This window comes from Drosophila eugracilis, unplaced genomic scaffold (genome assembly GCF_018153835.1).
Source record: "Drosophila eugracilis isolate 14026-0451.02 unplaced genomic scaffold, ASM1815383v1 contig_90, whole genome shotgun sequence".
NCBI classification, from domain to species: domain Eukaryota; kingdom Metazoa; phylum Arthropoda; class Insecta; order Diptera; family Drosophilidae; genus Drosophila; species Drosophila eugracilis.
In genome coordinates, this window is record NW_024573812.1 from 4,395,620 (window position 1) to 4,410,313 (window position 14,694).

Below are 14,694 nucleotides of genomic sequence, written 5' to 3' on the forward strand. Positions count from 1 at the left end.
CTCTTTTGTTTTCAATTTATAAGCGCATACAACGGAAATTGCCAACATAGCAGGGGGTGAGGGAAAATCATAGGGGGGTCGCGCGGCCTGTATGGCACTTGAACCCAACGAGCCATAACAAAAGGCACACGAAGTAATTAACTTGTATTTATTGTATGCACACATAGTTGCCATGGTTAGTTTGTTGGGCATACTACCCAGGGAGAAGACCCTAGGCAGTGGATGATGCTGCCCTCTAATTGATAAGCTCCAAGTTGGATTGGCCCTTGGATGCATGTGCTCTTTCCCTCGAGGAAGGCATTCTTTCTCTCTCTCTCTTCTGACCATCATGTGCAGCCAATTACTTTAGGGGGCCAGAACTGCAATCTCTGGCCATGGCGGTGGTCAAGAATTGCCGATCAAGGCTGGCCCCGGCTAATGTTTATTAGTTTCCATCTTCTTTTTATATACATTTTCCTTAATAGACTGCGCTCTAAGGGAAATTAGCTTCGCTACTGGGCTTACACTTTGCAAAATGTAATCCCGATTTAAGGCAAATATTAGTTTTTTAGTCATTTCACTGTATACTTGGGAATGAAAGTAATTAAATAATATTCTAATTTTAAAAAGTTGTTTACAGAAAACCAGATTAAAAAATAGTTAAAGCCCTTTAATTGGCTTACCTCTAGCTCATACTCCGGGTGTCAACTTGAATAGGAGTGGTTGACCAGGGTCAGGGATATAATCCTGGCACTAATTCAATTGAAAACAATATCAAACGCAAGCTTAAACATTTGCCATTCACATAACCCACTCCGCAGGCGGAGAAGCACTCGCTAATTGGATTAGCATCGAAGGGTATTCAACTGCGGTTAGCTGGGGCTAGGGAACCACAATTTCTTGTTTTCTGCGGCTGTTTTGCCGCTTCTGCTGCTGCTTCTTCTCGGTGGATGCACTGCAACAACCTGACACGCAACTCTACTCTCTGTGGGCCAACCACTTGAGCTCCTCACCCTAACCAACTTCATTTTACACTCGGAAAAACTCAAAAGAAATTTTAAGAGTTTGTAAACCGACTTTAAATGGTGTTAAGAAGTATAATTTTGTGATTTTATTTATAATTATACCTTTACTTTTGATTTTATAGATATTAAACCCACATTTTAGCCAACATTTAATATTAATAATTAAAAAAATGTCCCAGACATAACCATTTTAGATGTGAAAACGCCCTAATTAATGCCCAATTCAGGTGCAATTTTCTCAGCATGTTGCACATGCACATGCTGTTCTGTGTTGGGCATGGACTCCACTACTCGGTAAGGCCACCTCTGTCCCGTTCTGATTCGTTGGCTTGGGGGCTCAAGTGGCGTGTCCATGTCATTTACCTGGCAGCCACTCAAGTGGCAAGAGCAAAGGTGTGCAGTGTGGGGGCTTTCGGTGGGCTCAGTGCGGATCGGTACAAAGTTCTGATGCGGTTTTTGCTGCAATTATATAATATTGACATTAGTTGCATGTTGGCCGTCGCTTTATGTTTGTGACGAGGCCAGAGATTGAGGGATTCTTTGAGCTTCGATCTTAATTGCAAAATCCAGCAACAGCAACAGCAACAGCAGCAGCAGCAGAGGCAGCTTCGTAAGATGAAGATAAAGATGCGGCATCATCAGCAGAAATCCAAAATCAATATTATCTTTAATGAGTCAATTACTTGATTTGCTTTTCAATTTAATAGCTTAATGTCATATAAATTAATTGCATTGACTTGGCCCCGAGAGGGTTTTAGATTAAATTCAAAACTTATGGTTATTTTTGCATCTTTCGTCCACAGGCTCATCCCAAGGATCCTTCTATTCCCAAGGCTCTTTTTTCACACATATCCAGGCGCTTCAGACTGATTGACACCACAGACTGTTATAAACCGTAGATGATATCTTCCAGAAGGGGACAACGCATATCAGTTGAGGAGACAAGAAAAAATACTAACAAACGATTGGAAAAGAAGAAAAACATATCCTGCATCATAAATCATTGCCAGGCTTTGATTAATGTTGCGTATACGCAATGTTGTCGGCCCCTGAGTTGGACTCTAACTAAGTGAAAGCTCAAATCGCTCAAAAAGAGACAGAGAGAGGGAGAGACAAACAGACAGAGAGAAAGAGTGATATATAGAATCGGCTTCCATTAGCACCTTCTGGGGTTATAAACAACATCATCATCATCATCATCATCAGGCACAGAAGTTGAATCCACAAATCCAGAAACCAAAGATGGCCTTCATCTGGCGAAGACGTTCCACAACGATTGTGAAGCTGGTGGCCTTCCTCCTGGCCATTTGGTTCTGCATAGCCTTTCTGGTCTACACGGATGACACACGACGAAGAGCCTCTCAGGAGGGTGGCAGTGGAGCGGGCAGCGCCGTGGGTGGTGGTGGAGGTGGAGGACTGGGGGATCCAATTGCTCTGGCCCTGAGGAACGACCCTGCTGGCGAGGACTTTGGCGTCAATGGGAATGTCATCGGAGGAGGTGGTCAAAAGCAGGCGCATGATGAGGCTGATATCCCACCCACAGTGGGCAAACACAAGGTCGACCATCAAGCGGAAAGGATGCGAAAGAAGGCTGCCGAGCAGCCCAAGAAGAAGGCGAATGATGGTGAGTTTTCATTGAAGACATAAACAATGGTTAATGGTTTATGGTTAGAGATTTATAACGAACATTATCTACTTTATTTATTGTTGTTATTTAATATAGATTTTTATCTCTACAATATAAAGTTTTCTTACAAAAAGAATATTTAAAGTAACAATTTCGTTACCTTACCCACCTTGAAAACTTTTAGAAAGAGTTATACTAACTAGCCAGGTCATTCTGATTTTCCCTAAGATTTATCTAGGGCTTTTCCCTTTTCGATTCAGCACATTCTTAGCCCATTAGTGCCCAATGCACTTTGCATATCGGAATCCCTCTGGTCTGTGTTCAACAATAAGCATTTATATTGAAATCAGTTGCACATTTATTTCCGACTCAGAGCCCTGCGATTTTCCCGCTTTTCGCCCAGCTATTCAGCTGGATTTTTCTGGTCTTGTTATCGATGCCAGCGATTCTAGTTTTCCCTCGCTGCCCCCTTTTTTTTGCATCCACGAGTTGAGTTTTTTGCACTTCATTTCCACGCAATCGCTTGCAACTAATTCCCATCAATTCAATGCACACGCAGGCGAAATCTCCTCCTCGTTTTCAACCATTTTCCCCCTCTCCCGCATCGCCCCCCTCGCTCTGAATGTTTCTGCTCGTATTTTACGGTCACACATCCTCCAATCCTTGTTTGGTAGATTGCATTTTGGGTCACCAGCCCGTTGCGCGTTTTTGATACAAGATGCTGAAAGAAGAACGCATAGAATAGTGCCAAACGGGGGATAATAACACATATTGCTTTCCTGTGTTCGCCTTTTTTTTTTCTTGCCCGCTCGAGCCCGCAGATTTCCCACAACCAACTGCGATGGAAAACTTGCTGCTGTCACACTTCCTTCTTTTGGCCACCGCCTTTGTGCCTTTAAGAAAATTTCTAACAAGTTTTACAACAATGTCGAAGATGCCAGCGGCGAGCACTAACAACCCGAACAACAACATGGAGCACTTAACAACTTGGAATTGCTGCCAAACAGCATTTTCAATGTCAGGGCGAGGGAAACCAGCGAGTGTGTGTGTGTGTGTGTGTGGAGGGGGTGAACCTGGAGATAGATATTCACATTAGGCTTTGGTGGGTGAGGAGAAAGGAGAAACAAAAAATTAATGTTACTTACTAATCAAGTCAAGGCTTAGGAGAGCTGGCCCTGGGATTTTACTCAATGGACACTTGACTGGCCGCCCAGGCAAATCAATGAAGCCAGACCATAGCCAACCAGCCATGAATTTTGAGGAAGGGGGCGATGGCTACGGCGATGGCGATTCCGATGGGCCATGCCAGGTCTGGGAATTGGATGTGGGCCTAGACGGGGTCCATAGCTTGTAGCTTCCTGTACGTAAGACCCTCCTTCATCTATTGCCTCGCATGTGGAACAAGCATTTAAGATTGCATCAGCATGTGGTCGCTCAGGTTGGGGTAAAACAGGGGGGATCCTGGGGGCTTTGCAGCTGAGGAGATGAGGAGCTCTGGAGCTGAGCTGGGAGATCTAGTCTTCCTGGCAGACAATGCACGTATTTGCAATTTCGCATATCATGTTTGCATCTCTCGCTCCTCGCTGCTCCTTCATTATCATCATCATTCGCATACCCATATACCCATATCCCCATCCCTCTATCATCTTCATCATCACCATCCTCGTGGTCGTGGTGCAGCAGCATCTGCTCATCAGCTTTGAGGTGGCAAAGCTACAAGTTGGACCCCGATCCTTGGCAGCAAGTCTGCCAGATCTGCAGCATCGGAGGCATCAGCAGCTGCCCCATGGCGTCAAAATTGTGTGCAAGCCTACAAACGTTTACCAACACTCCCAGTAAAAGGGCTCGCACAGGGCGAACTATTGATTTGCCGGGCACAGTGATTCCGATTAAGAGTTATAGGAAATGAAAAGCTTAATCTTGTTTTTAAGCAAGTTTGCAGTTTAACAAACCGAAAATAAATGGCCTTTTATCACTTAAGGTTATCTTCTTTTTTATCTCATAAATATTCAGAAATGTCTTCATAAAAACTGTTTTTTGCATGGCATTTATTTATTTTGTTGATTATTTCCCTGATCAATATAAGATAACATTTTAATATATTGCATTAAATTTCATGATTTTTCATTAAGTAAACCAAGCTTAATAAATAATTCCTTAAAAATATTAAAGAATATAAACAGGAAAAGGATTACTCATACATTAAAACTTGACTTAACTATAACTTAACTATAGTTAACTAAATTTTGATTTCTTAAAACTAGAAATGCTTAGCTAAACAGGTTTCCTTACTCATCTGGTGAAATGGAATACTAATGGCTTATATTCGAAACTTGTTCCAACGCTGATACATTCTACATTTTGATGGAACCCATTCTACTTATCTTAATCTCGAAGCGACTCTCTTGAAAGCAACCCATTAACTTTGGTTTATGGCTCTGTAAGAATAATTCTTTGGACTTCTTTTGAGATGGTCTAGAACGGTTTTACAACATGGCATGTGGATCAACTAACTAACTAACAATGGGGTTATGGTCTCGAAATAGATCATTCTTTTGCGGGGCCATAACTTTAAGTCGCTTTCGCGATGGGGGGTTCGCATTCGCTGACTGCTAGGAAGTTACCACTGTGGCATGGATACTCCTCCATTTGGATTCCCTTTGTTTTCCTTACCGCTGCATTCCCTTAAAGTTTCCCGGTTCGGTGTTCATAGCTGGTAATTAGTGTTGTTGTACTTATTGGCTTTGGCCTTGGGGCGCGTTACCACCACCGAAATGGCTAAAATGGTAAGAGGTTGCGGAGTGGCTGCAACACGACGTTTATCGCGCGCTCGCATCGGTTTCTTAAGGCATACTGACCCCCCCAATATATACCACGCTTCCAACACCCGCTTCCCCTCTTCTCATTGGGATCGGTCCCTACTATATAATGCCAAGCCAAGGGAACCTGCCTGCTGGCCATCTTATCTTGATCGTTGGCCCGTTTTCCCTGGCCACCTTTTACCTCCCGATCGTCTTCTTTGTGCTGTTTATTTTTTTTTTGCTTGTTCTTTTTCTGGTCTTCATATATGCATAATTCTTGTTTTTACAATTTAGCAGCGATAATGATTTTATATATACACGGCAATATGGTTACGCCCCCTTTAGGGCCAGATTGATTTGACCAGGTTTTTGTATAACATATTTCCCCCGTTGCTTTTTTAATCAATGCTAATCCATGGGCTTGATTTGTTTCATGTTCTTTGCATGTCTATTGCTATTTATGGCCCACACACACACAAGCACGCGGCTAATACATATACATCTGTATATATAGAGAGATTCCTTTCAGAGAAATCCCCTTAGCATTGAGCGAAATAACGGCACTTTGGCATATTATGTTACTTTTATGCGAAAAACATGATGATGAAACGCAGGCACGCAGCCAAAACACCCGATATGTCAGTTGCCTTCCCTTTACACACACACACACATATACACACTCTTACACTCACACATTAGGGCATTTGTCATGTGGCCACGCCCCCTTCCTCTATAGAACATCGCCCCAGCCCCCTTTTTCCACCTGCTGTCGCTGTCTATAACAAAACATTTATAGCTTCCTGTCACGCTCAGGCGTGTCCCTCGAGCTCGGTTCACTGCGATTGTCTCCTTTTGTCTATCGGCCCCATCCCACTTAACCCCCCCACACCCACCCTTCTACACAAATTCCTTTACACCGCCCCTGCACTGTACAACCTCTTCTGCATGCCGGCACATGGAAACATAACGCATACGCCACGCTGAGCTGGCAACTCAACAACAGAAAAAAAAAAAAATAATGTCAACTTCGATTTGGCAAATGCACAAAAGTTGAAGGTGAATTGATATGCAAAAGTTGAGAGGAAAAAGTTGACAGTTGATTGATCAATTATCACTTACCTTGATGGGGATAAGTTGAAGAACAAAACAAGTTTGCAAACTAAAAGCAATTTGTATTTAAATATTTTTAACATTACATGAATGGTTTATGGTTTTATTGACACTTGTTTTTTTATTCTTAAGATGCTCATTTAGTAAGGTTTACTTATTATTTTATTTATAAGCAATTGCTAGGGAATATAAGTTCCCAAGAACTATCAATAATTCACAATCACTTTCTGGGTAGATATTGATTTATGTTGACATATTTAAGAAAAAGGCAGCATATAATTTATAAATTGACAACATTTGATTTATTTGATACATAAAAAAAGAGGAAGTTGCAGAGAATAAATGAAGAAAATGTCAGAAAATACATTGATTAATTATGATTTTGCGTTATAAATACCTTTTTGGCGACCTGGCAATAATTCCCACCCATATCAGATATAGCCAAAGATTTATAGGGATGTAAAAAATCTGCACACATAATATATATACAACTTTGTAGGACTCACCTTTGTCCAAAGAGGGCGTGACCATAATTGGGTTACCTCACGTCAGTGGGAAAGGGACAACAATGAAAGGAAAAGAGATCGCCAGCGCTGTATGGGCGGAATCATTAATATCGAAAGAGGCCATAAATATGCTACAGTGAATCAATAAAAGACATAAAATCCAGTTACAGTCCCTCCTCCGCGTCCTCTGGCAATATTTTTTTTTTATTGTTTTTTATTATGATGATGCGTGTGCGAGCCCAGCATGCAAAAAAGTTCATTACAAAAAGAAGGGTGTGGGTTAGGATTTAAGGATGAGAGGGGGCAAGGAGGAAAAAAGAAAAAGGAAACTGGAGCTCCGGAACTAAGGATGCAGGCTCGAGTCCTTGGCGCACGCGTGAACATTCAGCAATGAAGTTGTAACTACGGCAACCGGCGACAAATCATAAAATTTATGAGTTGAGTTTACCACCCCCCGCCCCGCCCTTTGTACCCCCTCAGTCAAGTCCCCCTTTTAAGCCAGCCGCCTCTGGGCAATTTAATGGTTTTTCTCTTATTTTCCATTTTTGTGCGAACGAATTTATTGTCGGCTGATTGGCCTCTTGGTTAGGCCCCTCTGTGGCATAATGCGGTTGGTATCCCCGAACCCCCCCGCTGAATATTCCCATTTCGACTCATCCCACTTATTTCCTAGCCTTTTATGGCTTTTTATTTTGCCAGCTAGCCTTTTTATGCTTATTGAAATTGAAATGATTGTGGTAATTGAAATGTTTTTGCATGGCTGAAACTTGGCCACTGGGTATGGCCAGAATATGTCCGCCAATCCAGAAATATGTTTCTCAATTTGGCTGGGAATGGAATCTCCTGGTCTGTCGAGAAAAAGATTTAAGCTAAAAGGAAACCAGTTAATACGGCCTTTTAGTGGCCAAGAATTCAGTTAGGTTTTTATGGGGCTATTAATTGAACAGGTTTAGCTCGTGATTTGATTTCTAAAACTGAAGTTCGATTTTCAGATAGGTTTGCAATAAAAATTGTTTAATTATTTCTTGGCTTTTATTATACTTTAACCTTTTGTCTTCGGAATCAAAGATTCTTTTTATGATAATGGCCAGTAAGAGTTTTAAACTCTGCCAAACGGTGTTTGGAAGTCTCTTCTTAATTGCAAAATATCTCGGAATTTGGATGTCTCACAGATTAGATCTGTCCCTTAGTCCAACGAAAGATACTTTTAGGGCCAGCGTAAAATGCAAAATTACTGCTTTTGGCCAAGCTCTGAGCATAAGATTATAAAGGTTATTCACCTTAATACCTTTAAGCCAAAAACTCTAACCGATTTTGAGTTTATTTTCTTTAAGCATCCTTAATCCGTCTGAAAGTATAACAACAGTGATTTTAAGCAAAGAAAATGCTTTTAATTAAATTTGTAATCCCCTCAAGCAGCGAGTCAGGTTGTCTCTCTGAGTATGTCTTCTCAGAAATTTCCATTAATGTTGTCCCGTTTTCCGAAGGACAACGAACACGCACACAATGAAAGGACACAGACAGGCATTCAGGCGATGCCCAATAAGTGTCACTTGTGGCTGACAAATCGCATAAAAAGCAGATGCAGATTCAGGGAAAGCAGAGGGAAATGGAACAGTATATATATATACTATTTATGTATGGTGGAAAAGCTAGCTGGAGCGGAGGTAGCAGCTGAAAACAGGGAATTCATATTTCCATGCAAATGCAAATAACAAAATAATAAAATGCACAGCAAGTAGAAAAACACTGATAGCATAGGACATGGAAAATGGAAATGGGCTGCGGGAGTAGAACAGAAGCTGGGTGTCTTCCACACTCACACTCGCACTACCACACTCATGTATGTGAGGAAATTTGCAAGGCAAACGATTTTTCATGACCCTGTGAAGCAGCATCCTTCTGATGATGGCAACTTTTCATGTGCAATGCACCAGGAACTGAGTGTTTGTCCTTGTATTTTGTCGTAAATTTCACGCATAACAAAGCTTTATCTTCATCCTGGCTAGGTGCTCAGTTTACCTTTGACTCACAATTTGGGTGCAAATATAAAGTATTGTTGTCGGCACTTACCATTTTTCTTATTTTACTCTCTTTTTGCAGACAACAAAAAAGTGATTGAACCTCCGAGCGAAGTTGAGGAGAATCCTGGCGAGTTGGGCAAACCGGTGCGTCTGCCCAAGGAAATGCCTGAGGAGATGAAGAAGGCCGTTGACGATGGCTGGACCAAAAACGCCTTTAATCAATATGTCTCGGATTTGATATCAGTTCATCGTAATCTGCCTGATCCGCGAGATGCATGGTGCAAGGATGAGGCACGTTATCTGACCAATTTGCCCAAGACCGATGTCATTATTTGCTTCCACAATGAAGCCTGGACTGTGCTGCTGAGAACAGTTCACTCGGTGTTGGACAGGTCACCAGAACATCTTATAGGAAAGATTATTCTGGTAGACGATTACAGTGATATGCGTGAGTTATAAATGAAGTTTGCCTATTTTACACGATTTATATAGCAACATACAACCATTTTTAGCTCACTTGAAGAGGCAGCTGGAGGATTACTTTGCCGCCTATCCCAAGGTTCAGATTATCCGAGGCCAGAAACGAGAGGGTCTGATTCGAGCCAGAATTTTGGGTGCCAATCATGCCAAGTCACCCGTTCTCACCTATTTGGACTCCCATTGCGAGTGCACAGAAGGTGAGTTGCTAAATTCATTATTCAATGAAATATTCAAGCTGCCTGAAAGTATGCAGCACACTTTTTTCCACCTCTCTTTTTTGCCATTTCCATTCAATTTGCAATATTGTCAATATGCTAATTGCCCAAATTAAGCTCTTAATTGACTAACCAACTTTCGTTAGTCCGTTTTGCTCCATAAAAAATTCAGGTTAAATAAATATTTGAAATATATATGTGTCAGTTGGCAACCAAAATCAAAGTTAAATGGCAATTTTTAATGCCGCCAAAGAATGGCTTTACAATCTTCTTCTATTAACTCAGATTTAGCCATTTCCCAAGGGACTTTTGTCTCGCATCTCGTTTATTGTCGAGCGTAATGTTCTTTTGGATACTCAATTTTGATGACCATCAAACCAAATCCCATGGGACGCAAACGATTCCAATAAAACAAGAGCCGAGCTCTAGAAAAATCACTTAATCTTCGATATTAGGCCTCGACTCTGCTTCTATTTTTGCCTCTCATTTTCTGCTTTTATTAAGCTAGTGAAGAGAGCGATAAGTAAACGTACAAAAAAGGCAATCAATTTAGTTCATTGGGAAACTTGGCAACTGATTGCCAGAAAGTAAACAAAACCAACACAAAGGGAAAAATACATCGTTCTCTCTGTCGCTGATGGATTTGTTCGAAAAGCAATTATGCCGGACAATAAATGGATATTTTTGACAAATTAATTTGATCTCTTTGAGGGCTGAATATTGGATTTTTTTTATATATATTTTTTGGTTAACCTTTTACAGGCTGGCTGGAACCACTTTTGGATAGGATTGCCCGCAATGCCACCACTGTCGTATGTCCTGTGATTGATGTCATTAGTGATGAGACCCTGGAGTATCATTATCGCGATTCTACTGGAGTTAATGTTGGTGGCTTTGATTGGAATCTGCAGTTTAGCTGGCACCCGGTTCCGGAAAGGGAAAGGAAGCGCCATAATGTAAGTGAATACAAAATGAAGAGCCCTCAAACTTTAAGCATTTTTCATAAATTTCTTATAAAATATTTAAATTCGGGATAATTATTTCTTCCTGTGTGTTAAATAAGGTATAATATCCCCTCTCGAAATGAGCGGTTTTTGTGCGGTTAACTAAAGCACACACATGGCTATTTATACGGTTGTGTTTGCTTTTAGTTATGTTTGTTTTACGCCATGGTAACCAAGGCTATATCGCCGTCCTCTACCTTTGGTTTCTAACCGTAACCCCATTCGGGGCAGTTTTTTGCCTCTTGCCTGGAAATGTCGAAAACATGAAGCCGCTTAAAGCGCTGAAACGTGACTACAAAAACTGAATGTTTGCCGTGAAAAGGAAATACGGCTGTCAATACAAACACACATTCACACACGTACCAAAGGCAGAAGAAGAAAAACAAAAACAAAAAAAAAAAAGGAAACCGGAAACCAACAACCATTCTCACGTACAGGCCACAAAAGTGTCGTTTGCAATATGAGCTATTAGATCTAAGAGTCGTTTCCTTTGCCCAGATGAGCTTGCAAATTTATACTCAAGTTGGTCTGAAGTTAAAGCCAAAGTTATGGCCTTGGTTAGTTATGTTTATGGTGGAATAGTGGCGAGTAAAGCTAGTAAAGTATTCCAGAATTTTTAAGGACCTATAAAGGATATAACCATAAAGCACAAGATACTTAGGGCTTTCATAAAAATAACTTTTAGCTTTGCTATTACTGTGGGATGTGCTTGGATTATAGGATTTTGAAAGTTCATTTAGTAATTTAAATAAAGTTACTAACCAAATTTATCTGTATTTAACTTAATAATATCATCTTTGGATACATCTTCTTAATGATCTGAAAACATGAAAAGTTTAATAATTTTCTTAAACTTTAAAGTATTTTCCCTCAACCTTCCTGCACTATTCCATTATCCTTTTGGGCTCGAAGAGAACGTTTGCTTATTTTATGACCGCCTGTGCCCAACACGTACAAACTTTTCCCATACACTGACAAGCAATTAGATACTCCCTTGTCTTGTGAAAGGAGCCAAAGAGCTTCACAAAATGGACATTCGAAACTGTCGATGGGTTCTCAGATCAGCCGACAGCTGCTGCTACATTGCCAGTGTAAGAGTCCTTCTCGGCTGAGTCATTTTCCACTTTTCACCTGGCTTACCTTCTGGCGGGAAGTGATATTGCGGATTGCCGGCAGCTATCCATTCCATTTTATTATTTGTTTAACGCTTTAATTAAAAGTTCATAATTACACTGTTTTTCTTTTGATTCTTGCATCTCTGTATGTGTATGTGTGTGAATTGCCTTAATGCCAGGCACATGTAGGCGATATATTACGCATACGCCGCCTGTGGCAAGGAAAATGGCTGGGAAGTAGGCGAGTAAAGAGGGTAAAAGCGGGCCATGACACTGCAATTAAAAGCCAAAAATGTTAACAGCAAATTTTCGTCGTCTGTTTCTGTTGCTGCCACTGATGCCGCTGTTGCCGTTGCCGTTGCTGTTGCTGTTGCATTGCCCCTTTTGCGGCGTAAATATCTGGCATAATTGTTTTTACAAGCGCCAAGGGGATTTATGGCAGGATTGTTGCCGAAAAATCCTTGCACAGGCCAGAATTGTTGCTGCTTCCTGGCAACATGCGGCGTGGAAATTTCTGTCTCCACCATCCTCGCCTCAAGTTGCACTTAGCAGCTAAATCAAGTAAAGCATTTCCCGTCTGCAGCAACATTGGCAATTTGCCGACCGACTTGCGGAAGCCAACTGCTGCTGGAACCCATAAATGTTGTTGCTTCTCTCGCCATGTGTGCGAATGTGTGTTTTCCTTTTGGTGGAGGGAGAAGATAATGGTCGAAGGGGAGAATTTTCCATTTTCCCCCACAACACTTCTCTGCAAATGACAGTGAAAAGTTTTTGCTGAGGAAAAAAGGATAATTTAAGGCGGATGCCCCAAGTAAATATTTAAGGTTCTGGAGATCTCTCAACCGATTGCTAATTTCTAATATCTGTTTGAGTTATGCGATGCCAGGTGGCACAAAACAAAGCTCAACTGGCTGGGATATAAACTCCATCCCCATTTAGGGATTTTCAGCTGCCGGCGGGCACAGCTGTTGACAGTCCCAAAGCTGCCTGAACGAAAATCCTTCCAGCAACTTCTGATGTCTGTCCAAAGTTGCTTAACTTGTTACGAGTTGGCAGCAGCAGTGAAGGAACAGCAACAGCAACAATAATAACACTAGCTGGGGGAATCAAAAATACATATTCGTTATGGCCAATGCCATTTCCCATCCTGCACTCAAAGTTGCTACTTCGGCTTTTGTTTGTATTTCCTTGGCGGGTCCTGCTTCTCCAGCTCCAGCTGTTCCTGCTGCTGCTGCTCCTTCAAGGTAAAAGTTGTTCTGCTTTCAACTTACGATATATATATTTTATTTTCCAAAGTAAAATCCCCAAAATTGAAACAGCAAAAGAGCTGGGGATTCGGCTAATGGCTTTCCTCCTTCCAACTCAGCAAATCAATCAAATCCAATTTTTGAAAAGAAAAATCCGCCAATTCATAGGCAGTTAATCATTTCGAACCACTTTCTTAAGTTGTGAATATTTTTTAGACGTTTTTTGGGACATTTCATGCTCTTTACAAAGGTAAAACAAACCTGATTTCCTTTTTTGATTACTAAACAACATACCCAGCAAAATGTTATCTTTTTTTAACATTCTATTTCCTATTTGCCTGGGCCATGATAAATACAAAATTTAAATATTCCAGAAACCTCTGCAAATAACATGAAAACTAATTCGGTTCGTTGGCACAACACCGCAGGCTGTTAAACATATATACATATGAATATATATATATATTTATGTGGCAGAGGAGTGCAAACTAATCCCCGGCAACGGGGCACAAAAAAAAGAGGAAAATCTCAAATAAAACTACGGGTGCAAACGGGTGAGGAGATCCCAGGGGGAGGGAAGTAGTTGGCTGCTGCTGCTGTGTAGGGCGTTGAAACACTAATCCAATTATTTGAGCATAAAGAGTAGTAGACGCGGCACTAGCAACTCAGCTACAGTAAAAACTTATTCGATATAGCGTGGCCAGGAGGGCGTATGCGCAATATGCGTGCTCCAAAGCAGCCAGCAGGCAGCCAAAGGCAAACGTAAAACGCACACAGAGCACTCATACGCAATGTTGGCCAAAGCGTTTAACTATACATAGAGAGGCCAAATATACATAAAGAAGAGTATGCCTGAAGTGCCAAATCCCCGCCGCACGCGCTCTCTCCTCCATTTACCTCCCAACTTTATACCCATAAATGGGAATATCCTTGCCTCTTAGCCGAAATACAGGAGGATGTCTGTAACTAGAACGTGATTGGAATTTGTGTTCTTGGTCTAACTAGAAATGTATTGAAATTCAACCGACATTAGCGCTTAGGGATCGCTTTGTCTTGAAATTATATAAATAAAATATAATCTTCCAGCTTTTAGTTAATGTTAAACTAAACCCAAATCTATGGCTTATAGATACAGCTTTAATGTTCTTACTGAATGATTCTGTTGATATCCAACATCCTCTGATGTTCATTGCATGGAAGCTCTTCTGTAAATTGAAAATTGTAGGCAAAGTTTACCTTTAAAAATTGTTTAGGCTGTCGTCGTGGCTCGTCGGTTCCAATTCCAACCTGCCGTCTATATGCATGTGTAATGGGGCCTGTGCGGAAAGGTAAATGGTTTCTAATACCCCAGGAGGAGATGGTAGAAAGTGAAGGATGTAGAGATGCTGGCAGGGCCAAAAAGATAGAGCTCCTCTCATCTCGTCCATTGCACGTTTCATTTCATTCCTTTCGTTTCGTTTTGGATTGTTGTTCGCTGTTCCCCTTCCCCTTCGAGAGCCTTTTTATGCCTTTGTCTGGGAGTTGCTGTTGTTGTAGTTGTGAAATCGTGCATAACACTGAG

The 14,694-nt window shown here is 41.3% G+C and overlaps 1 protein-coding gene across 2 annotated transcripts in view; it reads left to right on the forward strand.

Moving 5' to 3' along the window:
* Positions 1-14,694, forward strand: part of LOC108112554 (putative polypeptide N-acetylgalactosaminyltransferase 9) — a 62,363-nt gene that overhangs the window by 24,775 nt on the left and 22,894 nt on the right. For both annotated transcript variants that reach the window (XM_017222499.2, XM_017222500.2), the window contains exons 3-6: positions 1,808-2,628; positions 9,152-9,520; positions 9,585-9,749; positions 10,530-10,723. In XM_017222499.2, coding sequence (XP_017077988.1) covers positions 2,247-2,628; positions 9,152-9,520; positions 9,585-9,749; positions 10,530-10,723 — 1,110 coding nt within the window. In that variant the 5' untranslated portion in view covers positions 1,808-2,246. The remainder of the gene's footprint in view (positions 1-1,807; positions 2,629-9,151; positions 9,521-9,584; positions 9,750-10,529; positions 10,724-14,694) is intronic.